The sequence below is a fragment of the Macrobrachium rosenbergii genome, chromosome 37 (assembly GCF_040412425.1).
Source record: "Macrobrachium rosenbergii isolate ZJJX-2024 chromosome 37, ASM4041242v1, whole genome shotgun sequence".
Classification (NCBI taxonomy): domain Eukaryota; kingdom Metazoa; phylum Arthropoda; class Malacostraca; order Decapoda; family Palaemonidae; genus Macrobrachium; species Macrobrachium rosenbergii.
In genome coordinates this window covers 27,349,667-27,371,275 of record NC_089777.1, presented here as the reverse complement: position 1 = coordinate 27,371,275, position 21,609 = coordinate 27,349,667, and the positions used below count along the sequence as shown (strand labels likewise).

Below are 21,609 nucleotides of genomic sequence, written 5' to 3'. Positions count from 1 at the left end.
TAAGTCACGCATTCATGGTTGTGAACAACAATCCGTGGTTCTTACTAACTGTGAACTAGCTGAAGTTTACATTCATATAGGATTTGAACTCGACGAATGACTTAATACAGTAATGGATAAGGTTTAGAAAGATAAAGGTACTCTGACCATGTAATCCTGAAATGCAGATCCTAAATGTCAGTGATGTTTTAGGCTCAAAAATGAGTGACATTTATTTTATTTTTGCAATAAATTTATCCTTAAACAATATAGTCTTAGGTCTGGTTAATTGTAACCAGTGCTTTGTGACGGTGTAAGCTCAGCTCATCACCCAAATTTTTCCTTCAGTTTCAGATGTTGCTGTTTTTGGACTTTTATGAATTTCAAGTGAAAATTCGTTTGGGGCTAATTAATGCCGACTAATTTGGTAAAACGCAGTTCTAGTTACACGTCATTGAATAGATACGGTAACTGCCAAACTTTTGCCCTAGCTTTACCTGTAACACACAGTGTAGAACGTTGTAAAGTGTGCTTTGTGAGAGAATGGCTGATTTAAAGAACTCCCTTCTAGAAAGAGAATAATCAGTATTTATGTTGGGTCCAGTAACATTGCGTCAGACTTGGCTTTGAGTATATTCTACGACTTCCATTGTCTGTCCCTTTACTTCAAAGGCATGAGACAGATTGTATAATCGGATAATGATGTCTGCTATCACATGCTAGGCAGCACACTAAAAATATTAATAGATGAATCAGCATACCAAGAAAGAGCAAGAAAATATTATATTTGTCATAAGTTGAGTAAAATGCACATAGTTTTATATATCAAAATACGAGGGATATAGTACAGATAAAACAATACTGCTGTATAAACTAGAGGGAATTCGTAACAATCGTAATTCTTGTACGTGAGATATTACCAACACTCGTCGATTCTCTTGGTGCCTATGTACTGTCATACACGGTGTTTTTCAGTTTGGCATCAGGAAAAACTACACAAATATCTGGAATGTCAGTGAGTGGTTACTACAGCTACAGCGACCTTTCTCACACAATATGTTGTTGATTGTGGGAGAATTTCCCTGATCTTTTCTCATTTTTATCCTTTCTTCTGAGAGAGCGAACATCTGAAGACTTTCCCTGACCACCAAAAAGGACGAACACGAACAACCACACGCGCGCGCGCGAGCACACACAGAAACACGCACAATTATAGATCGTTGGGCATCCTTTTATATTCTAGGATATTGTAGGAGGATATTTTACTTGCGCAGGCACACTGCACTATATTGACACTATACTATATGTATGTTATCTTTATTCGTTACAAGATTAAATTTTTACGTAGTTGAATTTACTTGTTTCGTTGAAAGCTAGAGATATATAATAAAAAAAAAAAAAATATATATATATATATATATATATATATATATATATATATATATATATATATATATATATATATATATATATTATTTATATATATTTAATTATTTATGATTTAAAGTACTCATTATTTTTGTAAATGTAACGCAACTTTTGACGAACTCTTTAATGGTTTTCAAATTGATTTAACGTAATCATCGAAGATATGCGTAAGATATTTTATCGTCATTCATCACCAATTATTCCCATTTTCTTTGATGCTTGAACTGTATGATATAAAGTGCTAAAATATAATTGGGCTAATAGGTTGAAGTAACGTTGAAATGGAGATTTTAATTTTCCATTAGTGACTTTTCTGATTCAGGATCTTGGTGACGTCAGTAGCATAATTTGGAATAGTGTCAAAGTATAAGCCCCTCTCTCTCTCTCTCTCTCTCTCTCTCTCTCTCCTGTGAAGGTATAAGTAAGCCTCTCTCACTCTCTCTCTCTCTCTCGTAGTTTAGCAGTGCTTTTACCAACTCTTTTCTGTGACTAAAAATACCGTTTCATTTAAGAAATTCATAAGGCTTTCTTCTTTTCAAGTTGATTATAAAAGTCGGTGGCCAGTTTTCTCAGTTCTCCTTTATTATTATTATTATTATTATTATTATTATTATTATTATTATTTTATACTGAATTTTCTCAATTTTCTTATAATTCGCTTTTCTTGCACGTCAGTATTGGTCAATAATTGGCCAGTGTTCTTATTTCGATGAATGAAACAGCGTATTTTTACAGCAGAAATTCTTTATTTCAGTACTACAGTAGGTTATTGAAACCTGGGTTGTAATTAAAGAACTTTTTTGCTGTAGAAATACTCTATTTCATCCATCGAAATATTAACATTGGCCAATTATTGTCCAATACTGACGTGCAAGAAAAGTGAATTATAAGAAAAATTGAGAAAACTCAGTATAAAATCAGTCAGCATAATGCATTCATTTTATTCAACAAAACATGCTTCAAGGAGGGTCTTCTTCCTAATTATTATTATTATTATTATTATTATTATTATTATTATTATTATTATTATTGATGTTGTTGATAACGATAATGTCTTCATTTCCATGTGGGTGGTTTTGCTCTTAATACCGATTATTATGCTGAAGAATCACTAAGCTGTTGTGAATTGTGATTACGGCAGTGTTAATGAATTTTTCAAGATCGTATACTTGTTGTGGATGACATTGTCAATTTCGGCGTTTGTGAATGTCAACAACAACATTGGCAGTGATATTTTTAATTTTATTTTGTTGTTGATACTTTCAATTCCACGATGGTGTTAAAATAATGATATTTTCATTTTCATGTTATGGTAAATCATGATAAAGATAACGGCGATTGATGTTTACGCTTGATGTTGTTGTCGAAGATGTTATCGATATCTGTTACCATCGATGATGTTATGAATTTCATGATGATGGTGTTTTTGTCCAAGATGTCGTCGGCGATGTTTTTCATTAGCCAATCAGAAAATCGGCAGTGATCTTTTCAGTTTGATGATGATGTTATTATCGATGATGTTCTTCATTTCGTGATGTCTTTGATTAAGACAACATAGGTGATGTTTTTCATTCGATAGCAGCAATGATGTTGACAGTTTGATGTTGTTGACGACGATATTTTCTACGAAGATGTTTTCTGAATTGTCCAAGATATTTTCGACATCTCAACTTCATGATGATGATTATGATGATGTTTTCGATCAAGAACGACGTCGGCGAAGATGTTTTCAGTTTAATGTTGTTATTGTCCAAGATGATTTCGACATCTCAACTTATTGATGATGATGATATTTTCGATGAAGAGCGACGTCGGCGATGTTTTCCATCAGAGGAGATGTTGTTCTTCACGGGCCTGACGTCACGTTGACTGTTGTTTTCCCCATGTGATGCGTTTCCACGACTCCCACATCGCCGGAGCTCGTCCCCTCGCGTGTGTAATAATTTCACCATAGCAACCAGAGCCCGGGCTGCGTTTTACTACGTCTTGATGACGTCAGCGGTATATCGTAGTCTTTCCCCCAGGGGAAAGCATGAGAGGAGCGTGTAGCGCCACAACAAGCCTCAAGGAGGAGATGGAAGGGAAATGGGATGGAGGTGGAAACAGGCGATACGTTTTAGTTTTCTGTAAAAGAAAACTATTGTACCGGCTTTGTCTGTCCGTCCACACTTTTTCTGCCCGCCCTCAGATCTGAAAAACTACTGAGGCTAGAGGGCTGCAAATTGTTATGTTGATCAGCCACTCTCCAATCTTCGAACATCACAAATTGCAGCCCTCTAGCTTCTGTAGTTTTTATTTTATTTAAGACTAAATTTAGTCATGATTGTGCGTCTGGCAACGACAGACCTATAGGACAGGACACCACCGGGCCGTGGTTAAAGATAGATCTATTTTCCGTGGCCTTGATTATACGCTGTACAGAAAACTCGATTGCGCCGAAGAAATTTCGGCTCATTTTTTACTTGTTTTTATCTGTTATCCTCTTTTGTTTTCATGTGACTTGTAGCGTTCTTGCTTCTCTCATGGCAGTCCCAAGTTCTTCTAAGTCTTCTGAATTTCGTATTTTTACTATTTTAGAAGGTAATTATAAGCATTGATGATAAAAGCATGGAGGATTAGGTACATGGAAATGTAAGAATAAATTAAGACGTGTCAGTATACAGCGGCACTCATTTCATGACCAAGGATTAAATTTCTCTCATGGAGATAACTTAAAAATATTTTTAAACTTTCCTCACTTATTTCTGTCTATTCAATACAGAGGTTTTACATTATGATTGTATCAACTCCTATTTGTGGCATTCGTTTCCCTGAATATATGATATGAACCCTAGACCCATTGTTGGACTTTTTTTCTTTGAGCAAATAAATGAAATATAAGATCATTTTTATGGAGCAAATCATTGCTGGAGAGTGAAGGATTTTCCTTTCGTCATTAAAGTCTGTCAGCGTTATCATATTATATTTTCTTACATTGATAATTAGAAGACCTGGATATCTTGAATGACGCCATTGTTCATCGATTAGTGAAACTTCATGTATGTTTCCGCAGAGTTTCTGCATAGTTCTCATAGCCATTTTCTACATTGTGCTCGTTCTTGCCCGTACTTACTGACACATAAGAAAGATTATATATATATATATATATATATATACATATATATATATATATATATATATATATATATATATATATATATATATATATATATATATATATATATATATATATATATATATATATATATTATACATGCCTTAAAACATCGTCTCAGTTCCTGTGATCAGTTATTCAATTGCAAACACTCATGTGGTTTGATTCATTTGATAGTTGTATTTCCTTTATGTAAAAGTCTTTATTTTAAACTGACTGCCCCAACATCCGTAACATAATTTCTCTGTCGGTGACCATAGTCCTTGTAACAACAGTTAACAAAAATCAGACTCAGTCACCTTGAACCGTTTTGGAGCGTGATCGTCGTAGATCTTAAATGAGCGCGATTGTTCGTTTACATTACCTTATGACAATTATTCAGTTTTTTTTAGTTTTCTGTACAAGAAAACTATTGTTCCGGCTTTGTCCGTCCGCACTTTTTCTGTGCGCCCTCAGATCTTAAAAACTACTGAGGCTAGAGGGCTGCAAAATGGTATTTTGATCATCCACCTTCCAGTCATCAAACAGACCAAATTGAAGCCTCTAGCCTCATTAGTTTTTATTTTATTTTATGGGTTACAAGTTAGCTATAGATTGTACTTCTGGCACCGCTATATGTACCAACAGCACAGGCCACAACCGGACCTTGGCTGAGTTCATGGGTCGCGGCTAAGAGTTTCATGGGACGTGGCTGAGTTTCATGGTCCTCGGCTAAGAGTTTCATGGACCGTGGCTGAAAGTTTCATACAGCATTATATGCTGTACTGAAAACTCGATTGCACCGAAGAAACTTCGGAGCATTTTTTACTTGTTGTGTTTGTGATCATGAAGACAGAAGTCTAATTCCAACGAAGCGAAGTCCATGAATGGGGAAAGCTATTTTCTTAAACATAGGCACATTATAGTAGGGGAAAAAGCATGTGTGTTACGAATTGTAAAATTTTGTTTTAAGGGGACACCGCTCACTTTGCTGATATTTATTTTCCCTCTTGTACCTACAGCCAGTATGAGCATGTAATAATAAATCTATTATAAGTTTTGTAATAAATCTGTTATAAGTTTTGTTATCTAATTTTTATAATGTTAATATGTTTAATGAACTCCAGATGTCTACTTCTGTCTATTTATATATATTTTTAGTTCTAAAAAAAGTTTGCATCCTTGCAATTGAAATGTTTCCATTGCAGCTGTCTGGCTTTGCCTGACATTTTAAAGAGCACTCAGTTATGAGTTTTGAATGGGAGATATTTTAAAGTGTTCAGTCGTCCATTTTGGAATGTCCTGTGCAGTGTTCAGGGATTTCTCTCTCTCTCTCTCTCTCTCTCTCTCTCTCTCTCTCTCTCTCTCTCTCTCTCTCTCTCTCTCTCTCTCTCTCTCCCCGCAAGGAGAGGGACTCTCAGGATGGAGGTTAGAGAGGCAGATGACAATGAAGAGGACGACTAAGAGGAGCATTCCGAGCAAAGAGGGAGGATGATCCTAATGGCATGATGATATGGAGCGGAGAGAGCTCAGAGAGGGGCCCAGGAAGGTGGGGATGAGGGAGGGGGAGGCTAGAATATTTTGGGTGTAGGGGAGGGGGAATGGGAGAGGGAGGGAGGGAGGGAGGAAGGCAACGATGACCTTTGTCGCCTGCTCCTAACAAGTTAGATAATGAGCGTCAACACAGTATCAGTTTCGACACGGAAATGTCGACCCCGCCCCTCTACACATACCGAAGGCAAACTTTCCATCTAGACACACACCCACACCCACACACATACCCCGCCCAGCCCCATTTTCATCACTGCCGCCGCCTACACGGAATACGCTTAGGCTAATGCTTTTCCATAATCCCCTCCGATCCGTTATTATAGTTTTCCTCTCCCGGACTTTAATTATAGATATCCTTGGAGAGGGATTCCTGTGCCTTCAGTGCTGCTTTAATTGTTTGGAAAGAATTGTGGCGTTATTAAAAGGAGATATTGTGTTTGAAATTCCATTGTCGTCCCAGTACACACACACACACACACACAGGATTTTTGTTTGTGTCAACATTGGGTTACCTAAAGGTAATTTTATTAAGGAGTTACCAGGTGTTTTAATGGAAGTATTTAAATAGGAAAACGACACCAAAAACTAATCCGTACCACTCTTTAATTGTTATGAAGTTGTGGGCCTGTCAGTTTGCGTCACTGGAAGCCCCAGTGTTGCTTCGTTAACTAAAACGAAAATCCGTCAGCCCTTTATTAGAGTACTGGTTTCATTCGTTATGTTGCTTACACGTTTTCATTAACGTCGGTGGGAGACTTAGTTGCGTAGGGCCCTGTATTCGGAGCGACTTTGTTCGCAAAGCTGGGATTTTCGCACTGTAGAGGTTGGGTCTTACTCAACTTTGATAATGTTTCACACTTGAGGCACAAGGAACAGCCTACTTTTTTCCACCTTTTGTGTTAATTACATCCAATTTATATATAATTTTTCTTTGTTAAAATATTTCCCCTTTTTTGTGTTCGTGCTCAGTCTAGCCTAACATAGCTAATATTGACTTATATTCTTCATGTGTCTCACTCTTAATCAGTTACGTTGTCCTCTTTATGTTTTGTACTGTAGATCCTCCATCCCCGTATCATCTATTCTGTCAAGTATCGTAAAATAATTCCTGGTTGAAAGATTCAACTTCCCGGATCTATATTTGTCTTTCGATGCTCTTTCATTTCCAAAAGGTTCACCTCCTCATCCACACTGCTTACCACACAAGATATACACCTAGATTCCTGAGGAAGCTGACTCAGTTCTTTTCTCATTCCTGGCGATGTTTCTCTCTCTCTCTCTCTCTCTCTCTCTCTCTCTCTCTCTCTCCTCTCTCCTCCTCCTCCTCCTCCTCCTCCTCCTCCTCCTCCTCCTCCTCCTCCTCCTCGACATCTCTTGGTCACTGATTGCGGAAAAATTCTCTGTCACGTTTTAAATTGTTTTTGGGGTGGGTTGTTTGGGGTCGGGGTGGAAGTTGATGTATAGTGAATAACAAAGGTTTATTTAATTCCATCAAGTACACTCGCTGTTCTTCCCTTGGAAACTTCGGAGAACCTTTGTAGATATTTGCTACATAGAAGGGATTAAGCAGCCACTGACACAAGACTACAGACCTGTTTTCTTCCAATATTTCTGTCAGTGTAATGATTATTTACCGAGTACGAAAACCACGTGAAACTCTTCGGCCGATGGGATGTGTAAAATAAATAATTTCTTTCTAAGTCATTATTTTCGTCGCCTAATGAAATGGATATTTGGATTTGAGATATTCTGACGGGGGTCCTCATTAAATTCATTATTTTTACGGATTGTATTGGCGTGTCATTGAATTTCACTTCATCGTGTACCTCGTGACAGGCCTCTAATTTTAGAAGAGGATATTTTTCTTCAACCCACGTGTTTATGTGCGTACTTATATATATACGCATACCTACCCAAGTACTTACCTAGACGCGCGCGTGTATGCACACACACAAACTACACTCCCGCCTACAATTAGTGGAACAGTTTCTCGTCGCAATTTGTTCCTTTGGGTCCGTTGCTGTGGTTGATGATGATGATGTAGCAAGAGTTATTGATACCTGGTGGCCCTGAAGTATCTCCTCTCTGGAGTAGCGCTCTCTTCTCTCCCATTCTCTCCTCCGCCTCTCCTGCCTCCTTCAGATTGCTTGCGATTGTCCCTTTTGTGGCCGCATTGTTGTCATGGCAAGGGCCTTGTCCTCTTCTAGCCTTCTCTCTCTCTCTCTCTCTCTCTCTCTCTCTCTCTCTCTCTCTCTCTCTCTCTCTCTCACATTTTAAAGGAATTGTGGTGGACGGAGGAAAGTTGTGCTGGCTTTCTCTCGCTTTCTCTCTTTGCCATTTTAAAGGAATTGTGGTGGACAGCGAAAAGGAGTGCTGGGTTTATCTCTCTCTCTCTCTCTCTCTCTCTCTCTCTCTCTCTCTCTCTCTCTCTCTCTCTCTCTCTCTCGGAAAGTTATTTTTATGGCGGAGAGGAGGGTAGAGTGAAAGGTACAAATGAAATCGCTGCAGCTGATTATGAGGCCGCGAGGGTCCACTGACAGCTAATAAAGGTTTTCTTGTTTTAGATGCAGGACAGCGGGGAAAATAGAATAAAGGGTCGGAAAACCCTACTAAAAATAGCCGAAAATGCTGTTTGTTTGCTGCCTGGGCATGGGGCTTACGGCGTTAGTAGCTGCAGCCATTATTGTTATTAGTAACAGTAATAGTAGTAGTAGTAGTATCCTCCATTGTTTCTCAGTTTTTCTGACTTGCAATGCTGCTTTTGTATACAAACATTTATTTGTTCATTTGTCTTTGTTAATATGCTTTCTAGGCTGTTTTCTCTTTTCACTGTCTTCATTATGTGGACATTTATTCTGTAGAATCTCACTTTGCAGTCCGTGACATTTTTGTCATGTTTCTTTTGAATTTTAGTTATTATTATTATTATGACGATGATGATATCTTAAAGCGATACCTTAAAGTTTCCTTGGCCCATCATTTCGAAATATATGTATGGTTTTTTGAAAGGTTGTTTTTCCTAACAGGAAATTTTTTTATTTTCAGGTAGTATTTTTTCATGTTTCTTCCCATCGTCTGATGAATCCTAATCAGGCTTTCATTATCTGTTATCGATTATCGGAAATTTTCACTTTATTAACTTTGAATTAAATGAACTTGAAGTTGTTGGTCTATAGGAATTATTCCTTTGTGTTCCTAAAACGTCCTATAAGGCAAAATTATTATTGTATAAAAAAGAAAAATGTATAGTTACTGAAATCAATGAAAACCAATATTTTGAGTGTATTGGCACGGCTGGATGTGCGCAATTCTTATGACTTCCTTCAGGCTTTCACGATGCCAGAGAACCTTAAATCGATCAGTCAACCCTTCGGGGGTGAAGACCCCTCTCATTTACTTTCACCTTTCTCCATCTTGTTTTTTTGGCCCAGGGCTGGACAAGGGAGTTGAGTTGCCCTTCCCATCGGCATAAGAAATATATATATATATATAAATAAATAAATATATATATATATATATATATATATATATATATATATATATATATATATATATATATATATATAATGTGTGTGTGTGTGTGTAATGAGGGTTAAGTAATTAATTGGTCTTTAACAGGAATTTGGTAGGGTAATTTTAGTTAAATTGACAGAGACTTGGTGATTTAAAGTGAGTTCACAAGTAATACTTTGGATTGTTTTAATTTTTAAACTACAACTCTATTAACTTTTCCATCAGTATTTCAACATCACTTTTATTGCGCTTGTTGCTAAAAATTTCGACACTCGCACATTTATTCTTTGGGAATCTATGTATTTCCGAAGTTTGTTAATCCTGTTCCACTTCAAAAGGACATATCTGACTTCCTATAAACCTTCCTATAAATGTAGTGTATATATTTGTTGTCCACCAGTTAGATGAGGGTCTTATCTTAGAAAATGGCTTCCTAACATAAAAAGTATTTTTTGAATTTTACTGTTTTTTTTTTCATCTTCCCTATTTTTCCCTGGTATTTGAACCAGGAACTGAAGCTCTGAAGAGATAACGCTCACCCTTTATTTCCTGGACTCTAAGGACTTGAAAGTAGTGTATTTTAAGATCTAATTAGGATGAACATGCTCAAGTGAATTCACGAAGGGAGTAGGGCGGAGTGAGACGAGGAGTTGATGGAGTTGAGAGACAAGAGGGAAAGGTGGGGGGCGTTCAGAAGTGCTGCTCGAGTTTCTTCCTCGTAACATTTCAATTGTCGGATCTCGATTTTAGAATTTGTTTTGTTTCATTATCAGAAGTTTTTCATTTTCAATTTTTAGAGTTTGGTTTAGCTTTGTTATTGGTAGAACTTTCTTTTTATCGCCAAACTGTCGAATTCGTCGTCCAACAAGTACGTATATCAATATTGGAAATAAATTCTGTAGCAACACGTACAAAAATAACTCCTTTGTTATCAAACCGTTGTGTAGAAATAGCTACACTGTTTGTCAGTTATAATTTTCACTTTATAAGCAGTGGCAAATTTCCCATAATACATTTATGTAAACACGATGAAATGGACAAACAATTTATCTCCGGCTGAAACGTGGAAATAGGCTTCCTTCAGAATCAGACGAATAATTCTGGTCTGTTGGAGTCATAAGAAGCTTTGGGTACTTCAACCAGCTTGAACAGCCATCGACAGATACACAGTGATGATGAAAAACTCTTCACATGGAATGATTAGGTTTCATGTACACTGCTTATTAATGAAGACTCCCGGTTGGTTTGAGCTGTCTGTCGACTCTTCATAGAACAATGTTATTTTTTTACTTGTTTTAGGAAATGCAGGTGAAATGTATTCGTTTTAAGGATGTCATTATAGGGTAATGCAATGGTATATATATTTCATTATTTTCCTTGACATTTAGGTGGCAGCACCGTTTTGATATTCATGTGAAGTATATTCCTTATTATCACAGTTCGATTATATCTATAAGGAACTTAATGTTTTATTGCTATTGGTTGCAATGTATATTTTGGGGAGATGTCTCTTTAAAATTGTGATAATTATAACCAACGAGCTACCAAAAAATTGAAGCATTGCATCTCTTTAATACTTAGTTATACGTGAATTGAAGATTGCATTTTTGTATTATAGAAAACACTGAAGTAAATAAAATCCTTTTCTGTTCCCGGACATACCGTAGTTCCGTAATTAATCGTTCTTACTATTTATCTCCGTCTCCTTCACCACATTCACTCTCTTCTCTTTCTCCTGTTCTTACACTCTCTTCTCTTTCTCTTCTTCTTACTCTGTCTTTGTATGTGTTTGCGAGAGAGAGAGAGAGAGAGAGAGAGAGAGAGAGAGAGAGAGAGAGAGAGAGAGAGAGAGAGAGAGAGCCCTGCCTACTTCTCACAAACAGATCCCCCGAGGAAGAGGCGGAGGAGTGCTTGCATTATGCATCCCATTAACCCTCTTCATCGTTGGCTGTCTTTGTCAAGCGCCCAAGGACGCCGATGGCTGTCACAGAGGGGCGGGCCACTCTTTTTTAAGGAACCAGCTCCCTTTTGACACGTTTTGAAGAACTCGAGCCGGAATGTTTACCTGCCTTTATGTGTGTTGGACGTTTTTTTAAGTGTTCGGACTCGAGTATGCGCGCTCGATTTTGGGTCTCCTCTAAACGTGCGCCCCTCGTTCAGCTGTTTATATCTAGCTCTTTGGAAGTATTGTATGTATGTGTTGAGTGCGAAGTAATTTATAAAAGAGAATAAGAGTACAAGTGTTAAATCCTATTCACTAAACAAACGATCTGTAATACTGTAATTATGAATCTTGAGTTTTCTTATTTAGTGTTATTCCTAATGAATAGTGAAATACCTTGTACATCGAGGCGCTTCCGTGCATTAAAAATGTAAGGTTTGGAACTGCAGAGCTTGTGAAATGCATCCTAAGAGAGTTGGGGAGAGAGAGAGAGCCCGTGGCTTAAAAGCCCTCCTTAAGGAACTGTGGTAGTTATTCTTACTGTGTATTTGTGAGAGTTATTTTTGAAAGTTAGTCAGTAGTTGAGTACTATGGTGCTACCCTTTCTTTTAAAAATTCACGTAATTGTTTTCCTCGCTTTCTTTAATATTCCCACTCCATATATTTTCATTTACGCAGTTTGGATTGTTCTTTTATTGTCGGGGCTTTTAAGGTCCTTGATTACGATATCCGAACAAAATCGACAACCCATTTATTGAATTTTTGCAAACAACCAAAACTTAAGTCATGAATTACGAATTTACCCAAATGGGAGGTAACATTTCGATGAAATTGAAAGAACAGATCAACAAATTGTTTTAATACGCGGTAACCAAACCTTTCAATCATTTTCTTTGTTCTCACAAAATATCGTATGTCACTTTGAGAGTTGAGTTAATATCACAGTAGACGTCCTTTATATTGTATTCAGATCAAAGTAAGAACATTCATTACTCATGTACTGGACATAACTAAAGGCGACAGTAGTTTCTGTAAGTTATCTTTGGTAACTTAAAGAAAGCCAGAGAAAAATGAATATCATTACTTCATTCCCCAGAAAGGTTAAAGATTAATGTTGTCACCATAAATCTACTCGTTATTTCAGTGAGAAAAGAAACGTATTTATATACCATTGCGATTTTCGGTCTATCTACTTGCCGGGATATTCTTCACTTGTATTCTTCATACACCAGTTAAGAAACTTGCTGAAATGGAATTGCAGTACACATGTAATATAATTACGCGATGTTGAATGAAGAAAATAATTGTGGACTGTCAGTCACGTGTCTTTCTAGAGATCATGTTTTTCAGTTGTTATTCATGACGATGATTAGTTTACTAATCCTACAACTTACGGAAGAAATTTTGCGAGAAAGGTTTTTTTTTTTTTTTTTTTTTACTTAAATGTTATTATGTCAAAGATGAGATACGTATACAATAGAAAGAATAAGTGCATAATGGCAAACATAATTTTTATCCCAAACCCCTTTTACAACGATTGATTTTCAGCCATGGATGTTAAAAACATGCCTTCTTTTTTTTCCTCTCCAGGCTGATGCGTCGGTTGAAATGGAACAGCGTTATTTTGTCCATGCCTCACTCGACTATGTGTTTCTGCTGCAGGAGGTTCAGGAGAGGAAGAAGTTTGAGTTCGTCGAAACAGTAAGTGTCTTTTCGTGTTGTAGATGATATCACGCTTTTCTGGGAAGGAAATTTAATGTTTGTGAAGTTATGTTGTAAATGTAGATTCATATCATGACGTAGTCACTTTGTGTCTTTGCTGAAAAGTTATTGTGTGTGAGTTTATTCTATATGATAATCTGTTACCACTGGTCATTTATATATATATATATATATATATATATATATATATATATATATATATATATATATATATAGCTATATATACATATATATATATATATGTATATATATATATATATATATATATATATATATATATATATATATATATATATATATATATATATATATATATATATATATATATTATATATACACATATATACACATACATACACACATATATATATATACATATATATTCTCAAGAAATAATTTAAGAAAAGTTTTGTGGGAGTGTTTTTTTTTTTCTAAATGATTTTTTACCATTACTCTTTTTCACTTCTGATTTTTATCCCTAGATTGGAACAGTGTTACCAATGATAGATAGTAGAGTTTTTATACTTACTTTAGTTATGAAAATTTCATATATTGCTTATCATTATTATTGTTGATGAAAATGCTTGATTAAATTTTTTCTGAAAATTCAGCAAAATACCTGCACTCTTTCTTATATGTGTGTGTTTTTAGTTAAATACCAACTAGAAATAATTGTAAGGTTCACTGTGTAGGATGAAGATTGAGGTCAATATTGGAAGCAAGTGAGTAAGTTACACAAAATACAGAATCTGCTTTTTGATATTCAAAAAAATTTAGTGATAGGTTTGTGTTCAACATGGTGACTCACCTTTTTTTGGATGATTTGTTCCAAGGATTTTAGTATGGATGAGTTTTGTTTACTGAGAAATTTAACTAACCAATATAATTTTGCTATTTTTCTTTTTTTTTAGTTGTTAAGTTATATGTATGGTTGGCTGACATTCTATCACCAAGGCCACGAAGTATTCAACGACTGCAACCCGTACATGCGGGATCTCCAAGTTAGAGTTCAAAGGGTATGTCATATAAGCAGTGTATTTTCTTGTGCTTATTGTACTATGAAAATCATATATATATATTGGTATTCATATCACTTGGACTCTACATGATTTATTTGCACAGTCATATGATATACTGTTCAAAACAATGATACCCAACCAATGGGCTGTGGCACCATAGTATGCCATGTGATCGACTTAGGGTGCCGTAATATTAGGTGGAAAAGTAATTTAAAAACTATATAGTATATATTTTTTGTATTGTCAGTTCCCATTCTCATCCCTGGTAAAAAACTATTGTGTTTTTCATATCTTCGATTCCCTTTCTCATCCCTGGTATCAGTGGATTGATACTTCGGTATTTATACACCCATCAGCACACATTATACTTGAATCTTATTGGCTGTGGCGTCTTGTTAACGTGTTCGATTATATCAATTTGCGCATTACTCATATTTATTGTGCAGATGTTCTAACTGTTCTTACAATCACATTTTTATTGTCATTCATTCATTTTATGTTGAATAAAGCCACATCAGAGTAAAGGCAAGTATGTTCATTTTCAATTTTTCCAGGGCCAAAGTTTTGTCACATTGAAATTCAGTATATTTACAGAATACCAACAAACAGTTTTTTCAATTAGGGTGCCAGGGTCTTCTGAAAGGCTGTGCAAGGGTACCTTTAGCCAGGAAAGGTTGGGAACCACTAATTTAGAATCTTATGACTCTCAATGTTGTTTATTGTATTAAATTACTTTTCCTTTCCTTCAGTGACAGTTAATGTAGTAAATTGTTTTAACATATTTTTTTTATTTCCTTCAAACCAACTGTTTCCTGGTCTTCCTTCAAACCTGCTGTTGTTCCTGTTTGCTGTTTGATGATACCTCTGGTTGGTTGGACAGACGCGTGAGAACTTCCTCGCCACGCGCCAAGAGTCTGTTACGCTAAAAAACAAGATGCTGGAGGTGCGTAAGACGGTAATGTGTCCTCCGGCTGCTTCACACTAACTCACGCAAACCTTGATTTGTGCCTCTTGGCGTAGACTTTTCTCAGTTACCTTTATTAGACTTTTGCTTCTCTGTGTATCCCAGAAAATGGTGGGATCTACCAATTTTTTTTTATGCGAAATTCATAGTAAAGGCATATACTGTACTGATGATGTCAATTTTTTATGAACTGAGTCTCAAGAGGGATGATTGATGGTTGTGACTAGGGAAAATATTCAAGAAGGTGTCTTTATTTTCATCTGTATGCAATTGATGAAAACAGACCCAGTTTTACATATAGAACTCCTTGATTTTGTGAAAGAAAGAGCATAATGAATTGGTATCTAGTTATGTATATCTGTCAAATTTTGTTAAACTAAGCCAGTTTCAGTAATAATTCTGGAAATAATGATAGACACAAAAACTTTATATTCCACTGGAAAATGCTGAAAAAAAGACATTCAAATACTGTATTCTACTATATTTCCAAAGGCAACATTGGTTGTTATTAAAGGGTTAAGTGAATTTTACAGAAAGACTACATGAAAAGAATCAAATATTTTTGATAAAAAGGATGAGACAAACTCTCTTGTTCATTAGCAGAATCAACAATCCTATTTCATAATTTAACCACAGGGTTTCTCGCATCCCATAAGTTGGAACTGTAGGAGGACTAGAAGTTTAGAAGGTCAAGGGAAAAAGGAAGAGCTATAAGAATTATAACCTAGAACAGACACCCCTATCCTACCCTGATAATCCTCGGATAAAATGCAACAAAATATTTTTAGGTTTTCACCACCTGCTTGTAATTTCTTAGTTTATGCATAATGGCCCAGACATTTGACTGTATATTCTTTGTAGGAGAGGAATAGTTGGATGTTATTTCTTAATGTTAGGTATTGTTGATCTTGGTTGAGTTTTGCACTGAATCCTGTAGGTTTGTATTTCAGTTATGACCTTTTTGGCTTTGATACTTTCTTTCATATTAATGCTCAGATAGTGTAAGAAGCTTTAGATAAAATTTTTCTTTGTTTCTTTAGCATTTGTTTTCCCATAGCTTTTTTATGAAAGCTTTGAAATATTTTATTCTAATTACTTTCTTTCAATTGCATTACATTCAAGTAGTATAAATCAAAGGCTTAATCCTTTAGCAGTCTCCATTTCGATTGTATAGAGTAGTTAATGTCATGACAATCTTCATCCTTGGGGGATTGTTTTATGGAGTTTAAATTATGGTCTGTTGGTTGCAGAAAGTGTGCGGAAAGCAATCAGAAAAGAGATATTGTCCTTAATAGTCCGGGAAAATCACAGGGTAACATTGTTTTTACTCTTCAGAGCTTTTATATTGCATCAAATAATTCAGCTTATTCTGAAGAGTTCTGTTTTATTTTATAACTGTGATAGAATATTTTTAAAAAATCAGTGTACTTGGCAACATCAGTAGCTTGTACAATGCACTACAAAAATTAAATAAGAAGTTAAACGCTTTTTGAATATTACGTGAACTGTGTCAATATTAGTGGCCAAGAATTCTAAGCTTTGAGTTCCAAAACAGTCATAAGAAATAATAAAGATAAATAAAGAGAAAATCTACAGTAAAGAAACACAAATCAAGGTGAAAGTGGGGCTTGTTGCCTTGTAGCTTTATGTCATGTACTTTTAAGTATACTATACCTATAATTGATGGCTTCTAAAGGATAATGTTACTTTTCCCAATGTTGGTATGTATCCTTTAAGTATCCATCAGGTACTTTTATGTCTTTAATGTATCATGGAATTTGCATTGGTCCATGAAGTCCATGTATGCTTTTAAAATGGAAATTTTGTACTGTAGTGGTGGAGTAGGAAGATTAGAGCTTTATGTTGGCTGAAAACCAAAAAGACAGTGCCTTTAATTTTTCTTTTATTGCATTCATTTAATATCAGATGTACATTTCTTGAATCATATGTAGCTTATGTTATGTGCACTTTTTGATAGAAGGCACTGAAAAATTTTCTCCATATTTAAACATAAGACTTTATAATCACAGTAGTGAAGTAATTTGTCTGTACCTCTTTGTGTACAATACAGTAATTACTGCTTGCATTGTATGTAGTGGATGGCATGAAGAAAAGTCATAAGGATATTTTTGTTATTAACCTGGTGGAATCTCATATAAAAATGTAATGGTAGTCAATTTTATTTTCTTTTATGATTAGTGGGTCAAATCAAGTCATACTTGGTAGCTGTACTTAGCATATATGTAAAGTAATTTTAATTCTTGATCTCATTATGCTGTGAAAATACTTCTTGTTTTGCATTTGGGAATACTGCACCATTAACTAACTATACTTTTATTTATATCTGGATAGGATATTATAAAATTTGCAATTCCTTTTACATTTTGTAGATGATCTTACTTTTAGGGTTTTATGACTAGTGGATAATTAGGAATATTTTGCAACAGTCATGATGTACAGTAATAGTTTGATAAGTAATTAAGTATTACTTTGAATTATGATTCACAGAGAGAGTTTGATAAGTAATTAAGTATTACTTTGAATTGATTTAAATGAAGAAATTTGCTTTCATAATTATTAATTTGATTTTTTCATACCACAACAATGTAAAAGAGCTTGCAAAGTAATGAATAGTTTCTTGGATATTGAAAAAGTTATCATGATTAATTTGAGTATACTTGATATGCCCCTCTATTGTCTTGCCTTTTACAGCTTATGTTTCAGGGTAAGAGCATGTGTTCATTCCTAGATCCTCCTCACTGACCACATCATCAAGAGGTTGTAAGAGAAACCTAAACTCACTATTACCTTTTTCTCCATATCAACCCCCTTCCCTTGCCAGGCACATGCTGACAAACGCACACCTGTCAAGACCACTGTGATGACAACAGTGATTTTATTGCATTATTGATAACTCAAGTATATTCCTGCTTGCTAGTTTTCTGGTTATAACACTGTTTCTGAAGATTTATTAAGCATTTGCTTAGATTTCAGCCTTTTTTTGCTTCTACTGTATTAACATGTCATGTGAGTTATATTATTTTGCATTAAGCTATAAGGTATATTTTTGCATTATACTGTATTAGAATATGAATTTGTTTCATGACAACCCCACCACTTTTATATGCCAACCTTTGGGTCTTTGAATATCCCAGAAACTTTGCTTTTGCCTAATAGACAGAAAAAGACCAGTAGTAGCTAGGCTTGTGCACCATCTAGAGCTGCAGGAACCAAACAGTCACATTCCTTACTTTTCAAGTGTCCACAGGGCTTCTAACAGCCAAGCATAATTCATAGATTGTTCCTTATTACAGAATTGCCATATGTTCATTTTCATAATTCCTATAATTGATCACAGAATGGAAATTGCAGCCTCAGCTTATCATACCTTTAGGAAAAGGGACTTATTGTATCCCTTGACCTCAAGGAAACATACTTCTGTGCTTTACTTCATCCAGCTTCAGCTGGCTGAATGAAGTATTCTAGTTCAAAATTCTGTGTTTTGGATTGGCCATCACCCTTCAAGTCTTTACAGTGACATTAGTACTTGGAGCAACATCATACTTTGGGGGTGCTTGGAAGATTTTGTTGGTGCTGGCATCATTAGCAAGCAGAACTGCTTTGACCTTTGTTCCTTCCAATCCAAGTTTGTCAGTGCTCATAGCTTCATGTCAAGTGGGAGATGAGGTACTTTTGCACTATTGATGAAAGCTGCATAATTTTATAGGGACACAGACCCTGAGGCAGCCCTCATTTGCCAATATAAAGGATAGGATAAGGAAATTTTCATCCGTGATGCAAAGGTTGTGATGCAGAACATACCCTCAGGCCATGGTGCAGCAGTTCCTGGTTAGGTATCTTGTCTATTTAGAGAAACTTACTTCACAGTCTCTTCCAAATACTGTCATTGCAGCTGCAACTGATAAGGGTTGGTTGGAAACTATTCAGCTAGATGATTATCAACTTACATGCAGTCCTAGATAATGTCTTGGAGGATCTTCAGTATAGTGGCAAAATCCCAGGCACCATTTGGATGGATCTAATAAAATTTGGGGAGTACACATACTGAACTACCAGGTAACTGGGACCTGTTTTCTCTAAAATAGAGCTAAAGGCAGTCTCTCTACGCCTCCAAGCATTTGCTGATTTTACAGAAGTCAAGGTAGTAGGCGTATTGGCACAAAACTGGAACAACAATGAGTTACATGAAAAATCTGCTGTATGAGATCTAAGGAACTGTGTCATCAAACAGTAAATAGATATCTTTGTTTAGGTAGAGGAAAATGAGGAAGCAGCTTCTTCCCTTAGATTTGGAGATATCCAGTGCTCTTTGGCATGAATGGAGTATGCCTGTGGTAGACCTAGTTGCAGTGAGCTTCAGCTGCTAATTAACAGTGTATTGCTCAGCCTAGCTAAACTTAAGAACTTGGAAGATAAAAGCACAGATGCATCCCTGGGATAGCCTGAACATTTTATGTCTTCCCTCCATTCTGATTCATCAAGCAGGTCCTAGACAATCTTCCAAAAATCTGATGGTGACCCAGATTGCTTGGTTTTGGCCATAGCAGGAATGGGTCTCTGGCTTCCCTTTCTTGTTGATAGACAATACCAAGGGGGTCACCAGGTAAGAGAAGTAGCTTTGTCAGCTGCACTTTTTGAGATTACAGAGGAAATTTGAAATGTTGAAGCATTTATGTTTTGCAGTCTCAGAAAAAGAGGGTTTCCAGCAGGGGCTATTGCCTGACTTCTTAGAGCTTTAGCTATCAAACTCTACCAGGCCAAGTGGAGCCATTTCTGTAATTATTGCAGTGAGAATGTGGTTTACCTCATTAGATGACTGAGGCTGTCAACTTTTCATCCATACATGACATCTTACAGATGTAGACATCTGAGATTATGCATCTAATGCTCAATTATATAGTGTGTATTCTTTTTATGTTCATCCAATACCCATATATACACCGGCACCTCAATTTTATCTGTATAGGGGCTAATCCTTATTCATCATGAATTCATGACCCTAAGTTACCAGAGTTTTGGGTTTCTGGCCTGTCTTAGTCACCAAGTGCTCCCTTGATCCTGCAGCTTAGAATTCGTAATTCAGTTATAATTTTTAGTCACTTGTATGAGCGATTAGGTTGAGTTATATAACAAGCTGCTTTTTATACTTTCCTTACAAATCTGTCTCATATTTTGTAATAATTTCCTGCCTCCCAGCCATGCTGTTCTCTCACAGCTTCATATTCAGACTGTGTAAAAAGTGAGGCAGGTGTTTGATGAGTTCTTGAAGCTCCAGGTGACACATGCACCAAGCTACTACTACAATTCTGTTTATCAGGTAGAAAAGTGTAGTTCATGGGATGTATAAGTCTGTGAGTGATAGCATATACGTATGAGCGATGGGGTTGTATAAGGAAAACTTTCATAATAAATTCAGTTATCTTGTGGTTTTGTGTTGTAAATAATTTTTGTCACAGCCTTGAGTGAGTTATTAGTGAATTTTTTTCAAGAGTTAATTTGTTTTTTTGTCTAATTTGGATTTTTATACAGTATAGCATTGCTTATAATTCCCTTAAGTATTAACATCAGTATAATTTAATCTGACTTGAGATTTTAATCTCTGTAAATAAATGCTGTCAAGTGTAAAGAGTGACTATGATCTTTTAAAATTCAAAAGAAATAGCATATCCACACTTTCTTAAAAGTTAATTCACTCATACATTAACCAGACTTAAATAAGAATACTTTAATAGAGACAAAAATATGTACATTTAAATTCTGAATTTGCCATATTTTATTAGCTTGTGTGTGCTTGAATGATTAGTTCATGTGTATGTAAACAAAATATCTGATTTAAAAGAAATCTTGAAAGAAATTTTCATGTTCTACCTTATGTCCATATTGATTTTGACAGTGTTAGCATTTGGTCCTTTCTGCTGGTCTCCCCTGTCTGTTTTGGAAGGAACTGATTTCATGTGGAAAATATTTACATGTTCAGTTATTTACTAAGTGTTTTAGTATAATTTTTGGTGAATTTTTAACTTGTACTTTGACCATTTATTTTTTTTTTTTTTTTTTTACAAACAAAGTTTAGCAGCAAAAATTCTGGAATTGGCCTCAAGCTGTATAGTACTAACTCTTGCACATTTTCACTATTTTCATCACTGTACTTTGGTTCCCTCAAGCAAATTCACTGTGACATTGGCATTTTTTCACAAGCAGGTTCTTTAACCACAAGTGAGGTTTCAAAAGAGGATCTGCATCCATAACTTTCTGACTGGTCACTTGGCCATTGTTCTTTTGATTGAGATCCTGTGTAGAAGCCCTAGTGGCTGAAATCAAGTTCTCTTAAAATATT

The 21,609-nt window shown here is 35.7% G+C and overlaps 1 protein-coding gene across 34 annotated transcripts in view; it reads left to right on the top strand.

The window, feature by feature from the left end:
- Positions 1–21,609, top strand: part of Graf (GTPase regulator associated with FAK) — a 424,388-nt gene that overhangs the window by 355,056 nt on the left and 47,723 nt on the right. For 21 of the 34 annotated variants that reach the window (XM_067081836.1, XM_067081853.1, XM_067081847.1 and 18 more), the window contains exons 4-6: positions 13,137–13,247; positions 14,180–14,284; positions 15,168–15,242. In XM_067081836.1, the coding sequence (XP_066937937.1) occupies positions 13,137–13,247; positions 14,180–14,284; positions 15,168–15,242 (291 nt within the window). The remainder of the gene's footprint in view (positions 1–13,136; positions 13,248–14,179; positions 14,285–15,167; positions 15,243–21,609) is intronic. The other 13 variants (XM_067081843.1, XM_067081844.1, XM_067081840.1 and 10 more) reach the window with 1 other exon arrangement.